Source organism: Leuciscus leuciscus, assembly GCF_965113295.1.
Source record: "Leuciscus leuciscus genome assembly, chromosome: 19".
NCBI lineage: Eukaryota > Metazoa > Chordata > Actinopteri > Cypriniformes > Leuciscidae > Leuciscus > Leuciscus leuciscus.
This window is the reverse complement of record NC_138743.1, coordinates 21,945,264-21,963,557: the sequence shown is the minus strand read 5'-3', so window position 1 is coordinate 21,963,557 and position 18,294 is coordinate 21,945,264. Positions and strand designations below refer to the sequence as shown.

The 18,294-nt window shown below is 38.7% G+C and overlaps 1 protein-coding gene across 4 annotated transcripts in view; it reads right to left on the bottom strand.

The window, feature by feature from the left end:
- The window catches only part of ralgps2 (Ral GEF with PH domain and SH3 binding motif 2), a 125,485-nt gene that overhangs the window by 59,981 nt on the left and 47,210 nt on the right, over positions 1-18,294 (bottom strand). For all 4 annotated transcript variants that reach the window (XM_082146822.1, XM_082146825.1, XM_082146823.1 and 1 more), the window contains exon 6: positions 4,092-4,175. In XM_082146822.1, coding sequence (XP_082002948.1) covers positions 4,092-4,175 — 84 coding nt within the window. The remainder of the gene's footprint in view (positions 1-4,091; positions 4,176-18,294) is intronic.

Here is an 18,294-nt window from a genome sequence, read left to right as displayed (position 1 = left end):
AGGAAAACAAGAGGTTGATTTGAATTAAGACAAGACACAAGATAAGACAAGACAAGACGTGAACGAGAGGAGAAAAGAACAGAAGCAAATAAAGGAAAATAAGAGAAGATTAAACTGGAAGAGAAGAGACAGAAGGAGGGCACGGGACAAGACGAGGCTGAGTGGAGACAAGAAGAGAAAACTGAAAGAAACTAACAGAGTGAGACAAGAAAATAACTGAAGACGAGAAGAGACATCACAATTTAAGGTTCAGACGTTATGTAACTGCACACATGGATTGTTGGAACATCACTCTTCATCTCTTCTCTGCTCAATCTCCTCCAACCCCTGCCAACCTCATCCCCCCATTTTTCTATTTCTCCTGTTGATTTTCCAGGCCCTTCCTTCCCGCGTTCCCCTCTTCCCCGTTCTTTCCCACATGTCTGATACTGGGACACACACACAGTGAAGTCATTGTTGCACTATCTCCCCTGCTGTGTGTTCCCGTGTTTGTTGTTGCGAGATTGGATCACAGCATCTCTGGATAAAGCCGGAATGCCTCAAACCAGTGGAAAGGATTTAAATCTAATGACTAATGAAAAGGCAGCACAGCACTGCAAACATTTATACTCAAACACACAAGCACAGAGCAAAAACTACATCTCATTCACCTCAGCAGTTGTATTACACACACACACACACCTGAACCTGAATTAAACGGAGGATTTTTATTTATTTTGAGCCTCTATATGTAAAACTTGTTCCCACACACTTCATTAGAGAATTTTTCATCTCCACACTCCTCTCATTTCAAAAAAAAAAAAAAAAAAAAACACCCCACCAGACCTTATGCAAATTTCCCTGGCAAAAGATAACCATATGTGCCTAATTTTGAACATCTGTTAGTGGGTAATCTGTAAGGTCTGTCAGTGTGTGTTTTTATACCCGAGTTTGCTTCTTTTATTTCCTACATTGAGTAGATATAAATGCACTCCATATTTGTGCATGACAGACCAATTCGTTGGCTAAAACGGTTTGTGTGCGATTCTTTGAAGTGGGGTGTATGGGGTCTAGCTGGAGAGAAAAAACTGAAAATCATGTACATTCATGGAGAAAGCAATTTCCAATGTTTATAGTCACATAAACATTAACATTTCATTGTACACAATAACAGTGAACTACACAGTACAACTGAACCAAAGATATAACTGATTAAACTGCTGAAAAAAACCTAGAATAGGTTAATAAATCTAGAATTATAGCATTTATTTGAATTAATTATAGAAAGAGAGATGAGAGATTCGTACCTGCGTCTTTTCAGAGTCTCTCTCTCTCTATTAACAATGAAGCTGTGAGTTTAATTACTTCAAAATAGCGACGTAACCCCTTCATTGCTGAGAAATATAATGTAGTGATTCAGTAGTGAATCTAGCGAAGCTATTTTATTACTGAATGTCGTGGGGAAGAGTTGATAAGTTTCTGTGCAAAATAACTACTAAATGATGATTAAGCAATAATTCACATGATGGAAAAAAGTATGCATTATCAACTAACAATTGCATGATGACAAATCTACAGATGATCAGCTTACTACTGAAATATAACAAAACTACTGGTGTTACAAAAACCACACAGCCCTCTAGCACTGACACACAGACATGCATATATAATATAATCTCTCATATAAACAAACAAAGTTTGCTGTTAGGTGACATTAAATTCTAGCTAACGTTCCAGGTCTGTTCTCGCATATCCAAGTATCATCCTTCAGAAAGTACATTTGTGTTGGCAGGCGAGTGAGTGTGGGTTCCTGAACAGCCGTTTTAGCCGTTTTGAGGATGTACATTGAGAAAAGTTTCCACACAACACAAATTCCTCGATGATATTCTCATATTTATTACAGAGTGCTGGCCATATTTTCAGGGAAGAGAGTCTGTGTCTGTAAAGGCGGCCGCACACCGGACGCGCAGCTCAGCGCCGCGCCACGCCACATCTAGGACAACTGTCACCTGAAAATCCGATAACATCAGCAATTTTCTGATTTCTGTAAATAAATATAAAACTAAATGTATATTGCAGCACAGGGTGAGGTCCGTATATACATTAACTACGATTTGAGACACACACATGTAAATTTAATATAAAACTATGTAAATGGCGCTCTGTGGCGCGGCAGGATTTTGAACACGGTCCTGAGCCGCCGTGGACAGACGCCGAAAGGTGCCGCCGGTGTGTGTACTCTCATAGAGAATAGTGTGTTCGAATTTAAAAGACGTGGCGCTGCGCGGCGCGCCGCCGAGCTGCGCGTCCAGTGTGCGACCCCCTTAAGGGTGTGTTTAAGTCTTAAGGTGAAGATTTTGAGGTGTAAGAAACAACTTCTGCTTTGCTTGTAAACTTTATTCAACGATAATTCCCTTCTGGTTACACACTGTCAGCTTCTGCCAATGAAGCAACGATTGCACACAGAAACTTGAACACACTCAGAGGGGGCCACATATTTCTTCAAAGGCCAACTGGATCAAGTCAGTGTTTCCCAACCCTGTTCTGTTTCCAACATCTCTACTCAGACCTCAGTGCGGCGATAACCTCTTCAAACATCCCATTACCTGCTCACATTAGAGCCAAAATGTCAGTGCAAGTCCAGTTTCCCTCTTGTCTTATTCACCTGAAAGTCACTGTGACATACAATCACATTTATGCAGAGTGTGTTTTGTTAGCATTGAGTCCAAATTTTGTTAACAAGAACCTTGACAGCGACATAATTTTCCATCCTAGCCAATCCAAGGCAATAAAGTAAAGTGATTTAGGCCAGAAACATACGCATTGGCAAACACAGGCGCTAATGCTCAGCCAGCACATTACAAGCATGCCAGCTTGGGAAGCTGAGCCACTACGGAGGCCTCCGCCACTCGTGACCTGAACACTAACCCGGACCAACCCTTTTCTGCACTTTGATGCCCACTCCCTTTGAATAATAACACAAAAAGCCCTTGGAAACCTTATTTTCGCTTTGAAATATTTGTACTCATTTTATTTGAAACAAACCAACTCTTGAATGCATGTGGCCACAGAAGCAAAAAACATGTTTCTTGCCGTAGTAAACCTGTAGACCAAAAAGCTATCCGAGTATCATTTTGGTTGGAAAAAGTAGAGAAGTAACATTAGATACAGTAAGAAAAAAAAAAAACAATAAGAAAAAGTGTATACTTTAAGCAAGGAAACAATAAATTGATCAAAAGTGACAAAGTTTTGCATTGTTAAATATATTTAAATATATATATATATATATATATATATATATATATATAATTTTTTTTATTATTATTTATATACATTTTCTATATGATTATGAAAACAATGTATCACATTTTTCCTACAAAAATATAAAAAGAAAAATGTTTTCAACATTGATAATAATAAGTAATGTTTCTTGAGCATGAATGATTTCTGAAGGATCATGTGACACTAAAGACTGGAGTAATGATGTTGAAAATTCAGCTTTGACGTCACATATGTACATTTTCAAATAGAAAGCAGCTATTCAAAACTAAAATAATATTTCACAATATTAAGGTTTCTTTTAAATGTTTTTTTTTACTGTCTTTTAAAAAACATTTAGAAATCTTACTAACTCCAAACCTTGTAACAGTAGTACAAGCATGTTTTTTTTTGTTTTGTTTTTTATATTTAGCTTCTTGATATATTACAAAGGTCACAAAAAGGAAGAGAGAATAACAGATTTACATCTACATGGTCTGTTCACTTGCCTTATTTTCCCTAGTCTTTTTTAATTCCATTCTCAAAGAATTACATGTTTCTTCAAATCTTTATAACCGTTTATTCATATACTGTAAGTCATTGTAAAAACAAAATGTTATTTAAACTGTCAACATGTTTATTTAACTTGCAATAGGACCACAATGCCCCTTACACTCCATTGACCCTTGTCAAAGTGCCAAAGGCCCAACACTACACATATTCGCTCAAACAGACGCTTAATTGCAGGTCCAATTTTGTGGATTTCAACATCCTTAGCTGGAAGTCTACAGTTAATACCTATGATTGTTAGTGTCAAAGTAAGGGGGCAACAGCAAAAAGTGTCTGTGGTTTACCTGGTTAAAGCGTCGTGTAAAGGCCACAGCGTTCGGCGCTGAACTGTGCTTCTCCTTCTTGTTCCAGCCACAACTAGAGAGCTCCTGAAAGAAGAAGAAGAAAAAAGTTACGTAAAACAATCGTTTTCAGGCTGGTTTGTTATTTGAGAAACTGGACGGAAACAATCAAGTCCACCAAGCACAACAGGAAAAAGCGAGTGGTCCACAGTGCCAAAAACAGATCAACTCGGGACACCTGAGATGGGATGAGCATCGCTCATGACCAGTGACCCTAGAAAGCAGCAGTAATGGGGCTTTTAACGACAAGTGAATCTTTCCCGGTCTATCACGCTTTATCCAGTTAATTTTGCATCTAAACACAGGAGTTATCTCAGACTTGAATGGCAATCATCTGAAAATTGGGTTGATCCTCTGCCTCACTCGCATGGTGCGAGTGATTGACTGAATGAGAATGGAAAAGCTTTTAAATAATATTTAACAATGTGTATTGGGCAGCAACACCACTGGATAAACATCAATCTGACACGCTAAATCTCTAAGACACGAACATGAAAACTCAACTCTGACTGTTCTGTCATCTAAGAAACGATCTGTTAGCTTCAAGATTAAAGCCGCCGTTACAGTCTAATATACGACATAATAGCCACGCTTGGAAATTCATATTTGGAAACTCCCGTCCATAATTATGCAACCATGCGTTATGTAATTACGCTAAGCGGTCAGCCATTTTCCAGTAGAGAATCCGTTTCAAATGAGCTCTTAGCGCCATTAAAACACAAAAACAAACTCTGATATGCATTCAACCACATAGAGAGATTTAGTTCCTGTCAGTAAATGGGAGAAGAGCTGCCTGATTTCGTAATGGGACTTCAGGAAGAGTGAAAGTAACCATCAAACTTATTCATCACGATTGCACGTCAGGAATGTACCCAACTTAAACTCAGCACCAATACAACCGCAATCTCTCATATGAGGTCGCACTAGCAAACAGTGACCTAACGAGTCCGCAACCTGTGGAGGTAGCAGCTTAGCAACATACACAAACACAGATGTGAGTATATGGGCCAACACACACAGAGCTAAAGCACCAACAACCATCAAGACACGCCAGTGAAATCACTTCTGCTGAATCAATTTCTCCACGTGTAACAAATCTGCCGAAATAGAGCTTGAGCCCCCAACTTCAGGATCTGTGATGAGGAAAATCACCTGCTGAGATTTAATGAAATCAATTGCTACCCAACTCGGAGAGCAAAACAAGGTTAATGGCTGATTTCAGTTCTTCTTCTGTGATGTAATGCATTTCTGAGACCAAGGTAGAACTGAACTGAACAGTGCCTTTATTATATTTAACTGAACGTAATTGGTCCAGCTGGCCAGTTGTCAAGGTTACTGTTGAGTTCTTCAAAACAGTGACAGGCTCCAGATGGTGGTAGTGTAGCCTAATGGTAACATTTGGACTTTATTTGTTATTCGTAACCCAAAAAAGTTGAAGGCTACAACTCAAAAAGAGGGATCTTCCCCACAAACAAAACTGTTTTATTGCATTGCCTAATCCATACTGTATGCTAAAATTGCAAGAGCCTTCTCAAAATCTGATTGGCTGTATTTACGGACACATGCAAGGAAGATCCAGTTGCTGGATCTGCCAAAGTTTGCGAAGATAAATGGTATCAAATCTTAGAATTGTATACATTTAATACACGTTGATCTTCAGAATTTTCTTCTTTGGTCTCAGGGGCCAGTTGCATAAACAAAGCCATTATGTTAAGACTGTGTCTTAACAACTAGTATGACCAACTAGCAGTTAGTTAGGGGTAATCAGTCTTACTTTTTAGAATCAAATTAGACTAATCTACGTTTTTATGTAACTGACTTAAAAAGTCTTAAAGAAAAAAAAATTTATGACTAACTTGTAAGACTATTCTTAGCAGTTTATGTCACTAGCCCCAGCAGACCTTTGTCCTATTTAACGTATTTACCAATTCTTAAAATGAATGAACAACTGATCAGTCAAACAGTCGCTTCATGTCTGATTGGGAGGTTCTTTGCAAGAAAAAGTTGCAAAGTGGACCATCTGATACAAAAAAACCCAATATGTTGCACTATAGCGAGGGAGGGATTTTGGCAAGGATACCAGGGTTTCACCCCTCCTCTTTACCAGAAGTGACATGGGATTTTTAAATGGATTACAGAGAGTCACTATAATTGAGCATTAGGACCCACACATACCACAGGGTGAGCGCCCCCTGCTGACCTCTCCAACACCTCTTCCAGCAGAAAACCAGTTTTCCCAGGAGGTCTCCCATCCAGGAACTAATCAGGCTTAACCCTGCTTAGCTTCAGTGGACAATCAGTCTTGGGCTACAGGGTTATATGGCTGTGGCTCAAATGCAAAAATAATTAACCAAGCATTTGATTCAACAATTGTGCAATTAGAAAATAATTTTCCTGACAATAAACTAGAAAAAGAGTATTACTCTAGTATCTTATTCTGGCAGAGACCAACTGAATAATGTACATGGAACTGAACCCAGAGAAACCCATGGATTACAACAGAAACAAAGGAAGGAAAAAGACAAGGAGTTTGAGGGGGAAAAGAATCTTCTGTGATTCTCGGTTTCATAGACATCAAGCCTTCACACAAAATCAGGAGGAAGTCGGCTATGTTCACAGGGAGCGTTGCTGTCACACAAAAGTCTTTAAAGCAGTGGGGAGTCCATGGAAAGAGGATCATTGCAGTGTTTTATCTTCCCTTTCTTTCGCTTTCTTTTATGTCTCTTGAAAAGGCTTTTACTCTCTCTAAAATGAAACAATTTTAAGATGTAGCAGCATTGACATATATATGTAAGTGCATTTGCACAGACGCCCACTAAAACACACCAGAACAGCCTATCATGCCTTGAAAAGACCAAATCATTTGGCAACTTTCTAGCAGTTAAAATAATTTAAATGCATATTCATGCATTTTTTCCAGACTGAAAGAACAAAACAAGGCCGTTCTAAAACAAATCCGGGAGGTATTCCTGGAAACTGATTAGCCAGCTGAGAATCATGGATAAGATAATGGGAGATGAGCAGTAATGGTGCCAGAGTTTGGCAGGGGTGATTTAGTGTAGGCTACGTCAAATGCTGACCTTGAGAAGGATTCGTGATATGACACTAATTCACTGTACATTAGCTGAACCTTAATATCAGCACCATGTCTGGAAACCTGGAGCTCACCCATCTAACCATATCTCAACATCATGATGCAAACAGGGGAGCTGGAAATCAAAGAAGGAATTTCAGTTGACAAGGATGTGGACATCTCCAGCCAGTGCTATATATATATATAAACATTAATACTATTGCTCAGATTGGGTGGGGAACAGTAGTTTTTTTTTGTTGTTGTTGTATTATTCCATCTAAATATTGCGTATAAACATTGTGCTAAAAATCCAATCATTTCTCAAATGAACCTAGTTATTGTCAAGGTAATAATAATAATACTAGTATTATTAATTGTTATTATTATTACCTGACAACAACTGTAGAATAAGTTGAGAAATTATGATGATTATTATGATGATTATTATTATTATTATTATTAATTATTATTATTAAGGCAGAATTTAGGCATATTTCATTAAAAATATCTCAATTTGTGTTCTGAAGATGAACGAAAGTCTTACGGGTTTGGAACAACATGAGGATGAGTAATAATGGCAATTTTCATTTTTGTGTGAACCAACCCTTAAACAATAAACACTCACAAAAAGAATTTGTGAGTGCTACAAACAAACCCAAACTCCACAAACAAACAAACTGACAAACAGACTGTGGTTTGCTTATATTGTGCATTAGGGAGAAGTTTGCAACAAATCTAAAAATGTCCTTTCGTGTTCCCCAGATAACAGCATTCAGGTTTGGGAAGACATATAGACAAAAAAAAAGATTGATGACAGAATTTACATTTTTGAGTTGACTATTTTTTTTGTTTAAAGTTCCTAACGTTAACTAACACCACAAATCCTACTAGCTGAAGTCAGATTAACTAATAAGAACATAATTTGCCATTTCTGCTCGCGGGTCTGAAACAGATGTTCACCTGAAGAGTATAAATCTAAAACAGAAAACTTTCACAAGAAACTGTTCCAGTGATTCCTTCTCTCTCTCTGCTGCAAGAGGTTTTGTCTTGTAAAAACGGCACAAGAGGGAAAGTGAACATGCCATATGTACTGTCCATTAATCTGAACTGCTCTATAGAGCCTGCATTAGACGGCATCCTGCCAAGAAAACGCTATTAAACGAACTGCACAAACGGGGGGAGATGGGGGACTTCACTGGGAAAAGATCTCCAACCACTGTTGCAAAATAGAGACACACAATAGAGGGGAATTGACTAAATGGTTCCACCACTTCAACCATCAGTTTAGGGGTAACTACAAGTAACGTGAGTAACTTATTCAGATTACTTTTTTCAAGTCACTAGTAAAGTAACGGATTAACTTTTAAATTTACAACAAAATGTCTGAGTTACTTTTTAAAAAAAGTAACGCTAGTTACTTTGTTTTCCCATTTATTGACTGACAGCTCTCCTGTCCCCGTAGGAGTGTAGGAGAAATAGGAATGTAGAAAATGTAGAATTTAGAAACCCTTGTTATTAGCGACACCAGTGGCTGTTAAGAGAACTGCAGCCATCAACTATTGCTCATGCTCGCACTTGTGCACACGTAACATACAAGATACTGAATGTGATTAAATGCCCCGATATACTCACGGCGAAGTTCTCTTTCGTTCTTCACTAAAGTAAAAAGAAGTTGAAAATACCTTTGCAGTGATATACTGTTATCGAACAGTTGACAGATGAGGTGCTTAAAATTACACTGTTAAGAAAGCTTGATTATAAAGTATGTTTGAGACTATAGACTAGATCTGACAATGTGAGTCTATATTTTTTAATGAATCCCTTTTCTTTGCATGACACACTGACATTACAGTACGGAAGAGCTCTTTCGGCATTATCATTCATTTCATGTGTCATTGAACGAAAGAGAGGCTATCGGGAGCGCGAGTAAATGTCACATCCTTTTGATTTTCATGTGGAAAATGTCCTGAGCTTTTATAGAAAACCCCGGGGAAGGTCTTGGTTTTTAAGTTTCGTTAAAAGCTATTCACACACTGGCAATAAAAAAAGCAATTAACACATTCAATTCTTACATATAGCCTATTTAAATGCTCTGATATAGCGCTGAGTATTTAAATTAAGGAACTGTCATTCTTGTCAGCATAAACATGGCAAACAAAACAAAGTAAAACAATTTAAATAAATAAATGAACAAATAAATATTTATTTCTCCCCAACATTTTTGTAGTCAATTGTTTATTAAAACAACAGAGACACTGGATGTAAAAAAAAAAAAAAAAATTGTCTTAACAGAAAGTTGTAATGGGAAAACCTGCTGGGCCCTCGTCCATGTTTTTTAGCATTTCCTCTATAGCAGAACATGAAGACAGAGTGCTGGTATTAAGATAATCTCTCATGTTATGTATCATGTCCATGTGTCGGGATGACTGCCATGTGATCTTTGCAGCTAGTTTGTAACTGGCTCACGCGTGTCTGCAGTGGTCTTTCGGAGACCCTACCAGCATTCTTCACAATAGTACGTATGCAACATTTTGCTCCGTCGCAGCCAAAAACGGCCAGACTGAACGATAATGTGCGTCATAGCCATGAAGGCCAAAGAAACCCACTGGTTCCTCTGTTAACGCTTAGATGCATTACAGAACAACTAAGAGGGACGATTTTACAATTGAACATGGATGTGCAATATTCATGTGGCTCTGTGTGAGCAAATTGATTAAAGATGCTGATCTATTATCCTTCAAACCCGTTGAGAGCGTTTCCTGAGGCAATCCTGTGAAAGGAAACCACAGGTTATCAAAGGCTAAACTAAAATCAGCATCTTTACCACATAAAAGTTAAAGGGATAGTTCCTCTAAAAATGAAAATTGTCATCATTTACTCGACCTCATGTCGTTCCAAACACATATGACTTTCGTTTTTCAGTAGTAACACAAAAAGGACAAGTAATGCACCATGCAATTAAGGTAATATAAAAATGACAAGACACTATTAAAGGCAGGGTAGGCGATTGGTACCAGAAACATTTTTTGTTGCGCTGGTTGAAAGTCTTTTCACATCTTGATAGCAATCACTAAGTTAAGTGATCTAAATATATATATATATATATATACACACACACACACATCATCTGTGGAAGGCGTAGGACCATAACATGTTTTTCCAATCATTGCAATCGGTCCAATCATTGCATACGATGTCCTACCTGCCTGTCAATGTATGTATTTTAATACCTCCGCCGCACACCTGCTCACACAGACATCACACGTCATCCGCGCGTTTAATGCTATACAGAACTAGACAGACGTCAGTCACTGAGCACTGCAAACAAAACAGCAGCCGCCTTTTACAGTTCCTCCTGAACCAAAACAACCAGCTTCTGCTGCGTTCACAACATATCTACTGTCATTTAAGAGATGTAAACCTGTGACTCGAGTTTATGTGTTTCAATGGCAACGGCGAGATGAATCTGCAGCAGTCAGGTGGTACAGGTCAGAGCTCTTTAAGTTGTTTATATTCATTATTATTGTAATGTTATGTGCTTTAAGACATGGTGTTTTACGCCGTCTTTTTTGCAAGACGATTTGCAAAATCTGCTGTACGCGTGGCTTTGAAGATGCTCTGAAGGAAGGGTGGGATAATACTTGCTAATACTAGCTGCTGTGAAAATTTCCCACCCTACCTTTAAAGTATTTGCTTATATATTTTGGTATCATAATGTCAAACCCTGGCTGTATACAAGTTCAAATAGCAAGATTAAACTTCCGGCCGTTATTAAATTGCTGATTCTTTTTATTTTTTACATTATGGCCGATAACCAATGAAATTAACAATGAACAAATTCAAAAGGTTGTGGTGAAAGACAAGATTTTCAGTAAATCTTTTTTTGGGGGGTATTTTTTCTTTTGGTAAATTCCAACTTGTAATTATAACTAAAACTATTACAAATTGGTTTTGGTAATTGAAAAAGCTGAAATGAAATATAATAATTAGATTTTTTTTTAAAGAAACAAAAAGGAAACATTACCTTGACAACTCAAACAAAGTTTATGATGAAGTACTAAAGAAGTTTAAGAAGTTTAAGATGAAGTACTAAAGTCACTAAAACTGGAGAAAAAAAAAATCTGAGAAAAAATCTAAAATTAAAAATATATACAATTATTAATATATATAACCAGTTTAAAGGTGCATTGCGCAAGACTCTTAGTCGTTTTTTTGCAGAACTATGCCCCCTCTGGCGGCAAGCGAAACTGCAACCAGAGGTTGTCTTTTGCACTAGACAAAAGTTCTCTTTTTTTTATCTTACGTTGAGTTTGCGTTGGTGTTTGAAATGAACTAAAAGCCGGTCTCTTAGAATCCATCTTCTACGGAGAATGGCGGCGAATACACAAACATGCCAGACATAGCCAGGTGAGCGTGCCGTGAAACGCGCATGACGTCACGCCCAGTCTCAAATTCCGACCCGAATCCCTCTTATTTATTTTACTGTACAGGATTATAGAGACAAGTCGCAGTGATCAGAGAAGGGCTCATTCAGCCCATCAGGCAATTGTTTAAGCATGTATGGGTTAGAAAACCCATGATCCTGCGCATGCGTCGCGATTGAGTGCGTTGTTGTGTTTGGAGCTCCGTCGAATTAATTCATAAACCGTGATTTTCTTCTTTACACTCTTTTACAAACGAACACTTTCATTTTTACAGCGTGTGAACATATCTGGAATACTATTCTATTTAAAAAACAATCGGATTGCTTTGATATCGCTACTTATATCCAACTTTCCGAACTTCCGCTACTAGCCTTAGCCCGCTAGCATTACACGCCTATCGATCGTCTTTTTTACACCTGTATCACTTAAAGCTATAATTCGCCATTATAGCACATCTGCTATAATGGCGAATATATCGGATGTGTGTCTAACGTTACCTTTGAGTGCAGGTGAGGACACGTTCGAGCTGCATTCTGTGCAGTTAGAGTTGGACTCGGTGGAAAAGCAGATCCGCGACCTACTAGAGAGACAAGCCGAGCTGCGAGATCGGCGATCAGCGCTTGAAACATCACGCGCCGATGCTCACAAGTCAGTGGTTAGTAACCTTTTGACTCCGACCTCGTCTACTCCGTGTGTTTCTCTGCACAGGACGCGATCATCCCTGGTTTCATTCACTCCGGCACCGACACAACACCACGGACCCTGGGTGATTCCACAGCGGAAGACGCGAGCCAGGACCTCTCCGCCCCTCCCGGCCTTCGAGATCTCCACCCGGAACCGCTTCTCCCCTCTTCGCGAGACGGGACGCGACGCTGTGATCATCGGCACTTCCATCGTCCGGCATGTACACGCTACCTCAGGTAAAGGTAAGGTGCGCACTCACTGCTTTCCTGGTGCTCGTGTTCTCGATGTGGCTGCGCAGGTCCCCGAGATCCTGAATGGTGACGAGCACATCGGAGCTGTCGTGCTGCAAGCGGGAACGAACGACATCAGGCTGCGGCAGACGGAGGTTCTGAAGAAGGACTACAGGAGCCTGATCGAGACGGTACGCAGCACATCGCCTGAAACAATGATTATCGTGTCTGGACCGCTTCCCACGTACCGACTAGGACATGAAAGGTTCAGTAGATTATTTGCTCTAAATGAATGGTTAATGTCATGGTGTAACGAACAGAGACTGCTCTTTGTAAATAATTGGAATCTGTTCTGGGAGCGACCTAGGCTCTTCCGTGCTGATGGACTTCACCCCAGCAGAATCTGAGCGGCTCTTCTGTCGGACAACATCTCCAAGGCGTTGCACACCATATGACTAGTAAGTCAAAGTCCAAATCACACTCTTTGCTGTCCAAACTTAATTGATATAAGTACCAATGTAGAACATTATATTGAAACTGTGTCTATTCCTCGTTTAGTGAGGTCAAACATTAAATCTACTGTAGGATCTAGGAAAAATCTAATTGTGATTAAACCAGAAAATCTCAATATTAGTGAACAAAAACAATTTATAAAGCTAGGTCTTCTAAACATTAGATCGCTCACACCTAAGGCAGTTATTGTAAATGAAATGGTCACAGATAATAGTTTCGATGTACTTTGCCTTACTGAAACCTGGCTTAAACCAAATCATTATTTCGGTATTAATGAGTCTACTCCTCCTGGATACTGTTATAAGCATGAGCCCCGTCTGATTGGTCGTGGTGGCGGTGTTGCAACAATCTATAGAGACATTCTTAATGTTACTCAAAAAACAGGTCACAGGTTTAATTCGTTTGAAGTACTTGTACTAAATGTTACACTCTTAGATGTAAGAAATAAATCCCTATTATCTCTAGCCTTGGCTACCGTATATAGACCGCCTGGGCCTTACGGTGATTTCCTAAAAGAGTTTGCAGATTTTCTATCAGACCTATTAGTCAATGTCGATAAAGCATTAATTGTTGGAGATTTTAACATACACGTAGATAATCCAAATGATGCGTTAGGGGCTGCGTTTACAGATTTATTAAACTCCTTTGGGGTCAAGCAAAACGTCACTGGTCCCACTCATCGTCTTAATCATACGCTAGATTTAATTATATCACATGGAACCAATCCAAGCGATATAGATATTATACCGCAAAGTGATGATGTCACTGATCATTACATGGTAACTTGCATACTACGTACTGCTGAAATTTGTCATGTTGCACCATGTTATCGACCAGGCAGAACAATCCTTCCAACCACTATAGATAGATTCTCAAATAGCTTACCTGATCTATCTCAGCTGCTCAGTGAACCCAAACAAACGGATGAACTAGAGGAAATGACTTGCACTATGAGCACCATTTTCTCTAGTACATTAGACATCGTTGCACCAATTAGATTAAAAAAGGTTAGAGAGAAAACTAAAGCGCCATGGTATAACAGTGCTACGCATGTTATCAAGAGAGAAACTCGAAATTTAGAGCGTAAATGGAAACAATCTAATTTAGAGGTCTTTAGAATCGCGTGGAAAGACAGTACGTCACATTATAAAAAGGCCCTAAAAGCAGCCAGGGCTGAGCATCTCCGCAAACTAATAGAAAATAACCAATATAATCAATATAAATAAGGTTTTTATTTAACACCGTGGCTAGACTAACAAATAAACAGACATCACCTGTGCAAAATATACCATTACAGTTCAGTAGTAATGATTTCATGAACTTCTTCACTGAGAAAATAGAAAGCATCAGAAACACAATTGTAAATGTACAATCTTTAATGGTGTCTTATGATTCAGCCTCAATTAATCGCCCCTCAAGAACAACTACACCGCTTTACAACTATAGGACAGGAAGAGCTAAATAAACTTATCATTGCATCTAAACCAACAACATGTTTATTAGACCCAATACCCACTAAACTACTGAAAGAAGTGTTACCTGTAGTGGAAGAACCTCTTCTCAATATTATTAACTCATCTTTATTTTTAGGTCATGTTCCGAGAATATTCAAGTTGGCAGTTATAAAACCTCTTATTAAGAAACCGCAATTAGATCATAATAACCTAGCAAATTATAGACCCATTTCAAATCTACCATTTATGTCTAAAATACTAGAAAAAGTTGTGTCCTCTCAATTGTGCTCTTTCTTGCAAGAAAATGATATCTATGAAAAATTTCAGTCAGGATTCAGACCGCATCATAGCACAGAAACTGCGCTCGTTAAAATTACAAATGATTTACTTCTAGCTTCTGACCAAGGCTGTATCTCAATAGTAGTTTTACTCGATCTTAGCGCTGCGTTCGACACTATAGATCACAAAATACTCTTAGATCGACTACAAAACTACACTGGTGTTCATGGACAGGCATTAAGCTGGTTTAGATCGTACTTATCAGGCCGCTACCATTTTGTCTGTTTAAATGGGGAAAAATCGAAGATAACGTCAGTAAACTATGGAGTGCCGCAAGGATCTGTGTTAGGCCCTCTGCTATTCTCAATATATATGCTGCCGCTTGGTAATATTATAAGAAAACATGGAATTAATTTCCACTGTTATGCTGATGACACTCAATTATATATTTCATCACGACCGGATGAAAACAATAAATTATCTAAATTGACAGAGTGTGTTAAAGATATAAAATACTGGATGACGTGTAATTTTCTGCTATTAAATTCAGATAAAACGGAGGTATTACTTATGGGTCCAAAAAACTGCCCACAAAACCTCTTACAATGCAACTTCAATTTAGAAGGATGTCCTGTTACTTTATCCACTACAGTAAAAGACCTGGGGGTTACACTAGATCGCAACTTGTCTTTCGAAAATCATATTTCATATGTTACAAGAACAGCCTTTTTCCACCTTAGAAACATTGCTAAGCTACGTAATATCCTATCTGTCTCTGATGCTGAAAAGTTAGTTCATGCATTCATGACCTCGAGATTAGATTACTGTAATGCTTTATTAGCTGGTTGTCCTGCATCCTCAATAAACAAGCTACAGTTAGTCCAAAATGCAGCTGCTAGAGTTCTTACTAGGTCAAGAAAATATGATCATATAACACCAATTCTATCATCTCTACACTATTAAGCCTATTACCTATTAAGTTCCGTATCAATTACAAAGTATTACTAATGACCTATAAAGCCCTAAATGGTTTAGCTCCTGGGTATTTAACGGAACTTCTATCGCCCTACAATCCATCGCGCTCTTTAAGATCACTAAATTCGAGGCTTCTGGTCATTCCTAGGATATCTAAGACCACTAAAGGAGGGAGGGCATTTTCACATTTAGCTCCTAAACTCTGGAATGGCCTTCCTGATATTGTTCGAGGCTCAGATTCGCTGTCCCAGTTTAAAACTAGATTAAAGACGCATCTCTTTAGCCAAGCATTCACATAATACTTACCTTTTATACTACAGTTGAATCAGATTGAATGCATTAATATTATGAACAGCAGCTAATGTGTCAGCTAATTATTTTCCATCTGCTTTTCTGTTGTTATCTCGGGACGCTAGTCCCGAGGTAAATAGAGTTCGTCAGCTCCAGTTTGTATCCAGCCTCTCATGGAAACTTCAGATGCCCCAACACCCATGCAGAGACGACTCGAAGCCAGTGAGGAGACGACTCCACGCCCGTGAGGAGACGACTCGACGCCGGCGATATGTTATGCCATAAATTAATGCATGATTAACTAACTGTATTTTTCTATGTACATTTCTGAAATGCACTTTCTGTAAAGCTGCTTTGAGACAATATGTATTGTGAAAAGCGCTATACAAATAAATTTGAATTGAAAACGGGTATTTTTAACATGAAAAGTTGCGCAATGCACCTTTAATGTGGTTTTTATGATTTTTATTTTATTTTATTTTTTTTAACTGGTTTCTCATTTTGCACACAGAATGTGAGGCGGCCGAGTGTCCTTCAGATTGAACGATGTTATTGAATAAATAATCACTTGCTTTTTTATTGCGTCCTTTCTCTTTTTCACACATTTCAATTCACTTCAGCAGATCACAAATCATCAAAATCTCTCCTGCTTTCAGAGCCTCAAAGAAAATTTACCTCCCCTGAAAAGACACACACACTCCAGTCACAAAAACACAAACAGACAACAGAAAACTCAATGAACTACAGTCGACCCATACAAAAAAACAAAACAAAAAAACCCAGCAAGCTTCTGTTGTGATGTGTTTAACAACCTCTGCAGATGTTGCTAAAGAGTTTTTGATTTCAGTAGAGTTGATAAAAACCTCCATTAATTAAAGCAAACCAATAATAGCATAGAAAAACAGGGCAGGACTGCCAGCTCAATGATATCATTGCATTATTCCACTCAAATCAAACAAACCTTTCCATTCCACCCAGGGCATTGTGGGTCAGTGCGTGCTTATGAGCGCCTGTAAAAGAAAGGTAATGGGGTGGTACAGAAAACAGATCCGTATGCATGTAGGGTGGAAAAAGTTACGCAATTTCACACATCACTCTACAAGACATTTTCATGAAGTTTTAGTGTTTTAATGCATGCACTAAAGCCTCTGGTCTGCATTAGAGCTGCCATACAGGATCATACTGCACATGGATGTGTCTGCTGTACACTTAATCTGAACCTTATTAGAGTCAACATTCTTGGAGAGGCACGCTTTTGACTACGGGCATAAAGTCTGGTCTACCTTGCAGCATTTTTTGCCAAGAACCAACCATTTAGACAGGAAGGGGTCATCTGACCAGTCTGATAAGTAAAGATACCAACCACTAGGGCTGTCACTTTTTATTCGATATTCGAATATGCATTCCAACATGACGTGAAATAGGGGTGTCACAATATACCGGTGTTGACGATAATCGTGATATTCAAAGCATGAAATATCGACATCGTGTTAATTTAGAGTGTGACAATATACCGGTATTGGCGATAACCACAATGTTTAAAATGAATAGGACTCTTATAACATGACACGTAAATACTCCAGCGCCAGTACCTGGTTGACCTCTCAGGTGGCAGTATTGCACCCGCTGACACCTGTCAAATAAGAAGACGACGCAGCGCTCGTCCGTGCCCGCGCAGCTAGAGTGGAACACTCTGTCCACAACCGAAAAAAGTAAGCTCGTCAGTATTAAGAACAGAGTTCTTCGGCTTCACAGAAAACAGCACCTTAAAGGTGGTCGCACACCGGACGAGAAGCGCAGCGCCACGTCTTTAAAATTCGAACACATTCTCTACGAGTGTAGGCTACACACACCGGCGGCCGCGACGCCCAGCAACGGCTCAGGACCATGTTCAAAATCCTGCCGCGACACAGAGCGTCATTTACATCGTTTTATTAAATTTACATTATATTTGTCTCAAATCATCGTAAATGATTTCACCCTGTGCTGCAATATACATTTAATTTTACATTAATTTACAGAAATCTAATTTACAGGGGGTTTCTGTGTTCATATATTAATAAAGGGTGATTATTAAAATTAAGAACCCCGTTTTCTTTACTCATCTTATTTTTGTATTTGTACTGGATTTTTTTATTCAAATCTGCTATCTGCATGACTTTATTGGCGCCGGTGCAACAATAGGTTTAAGAGCTTTTCAGTTCTTCAGGAAACCTTCAGACA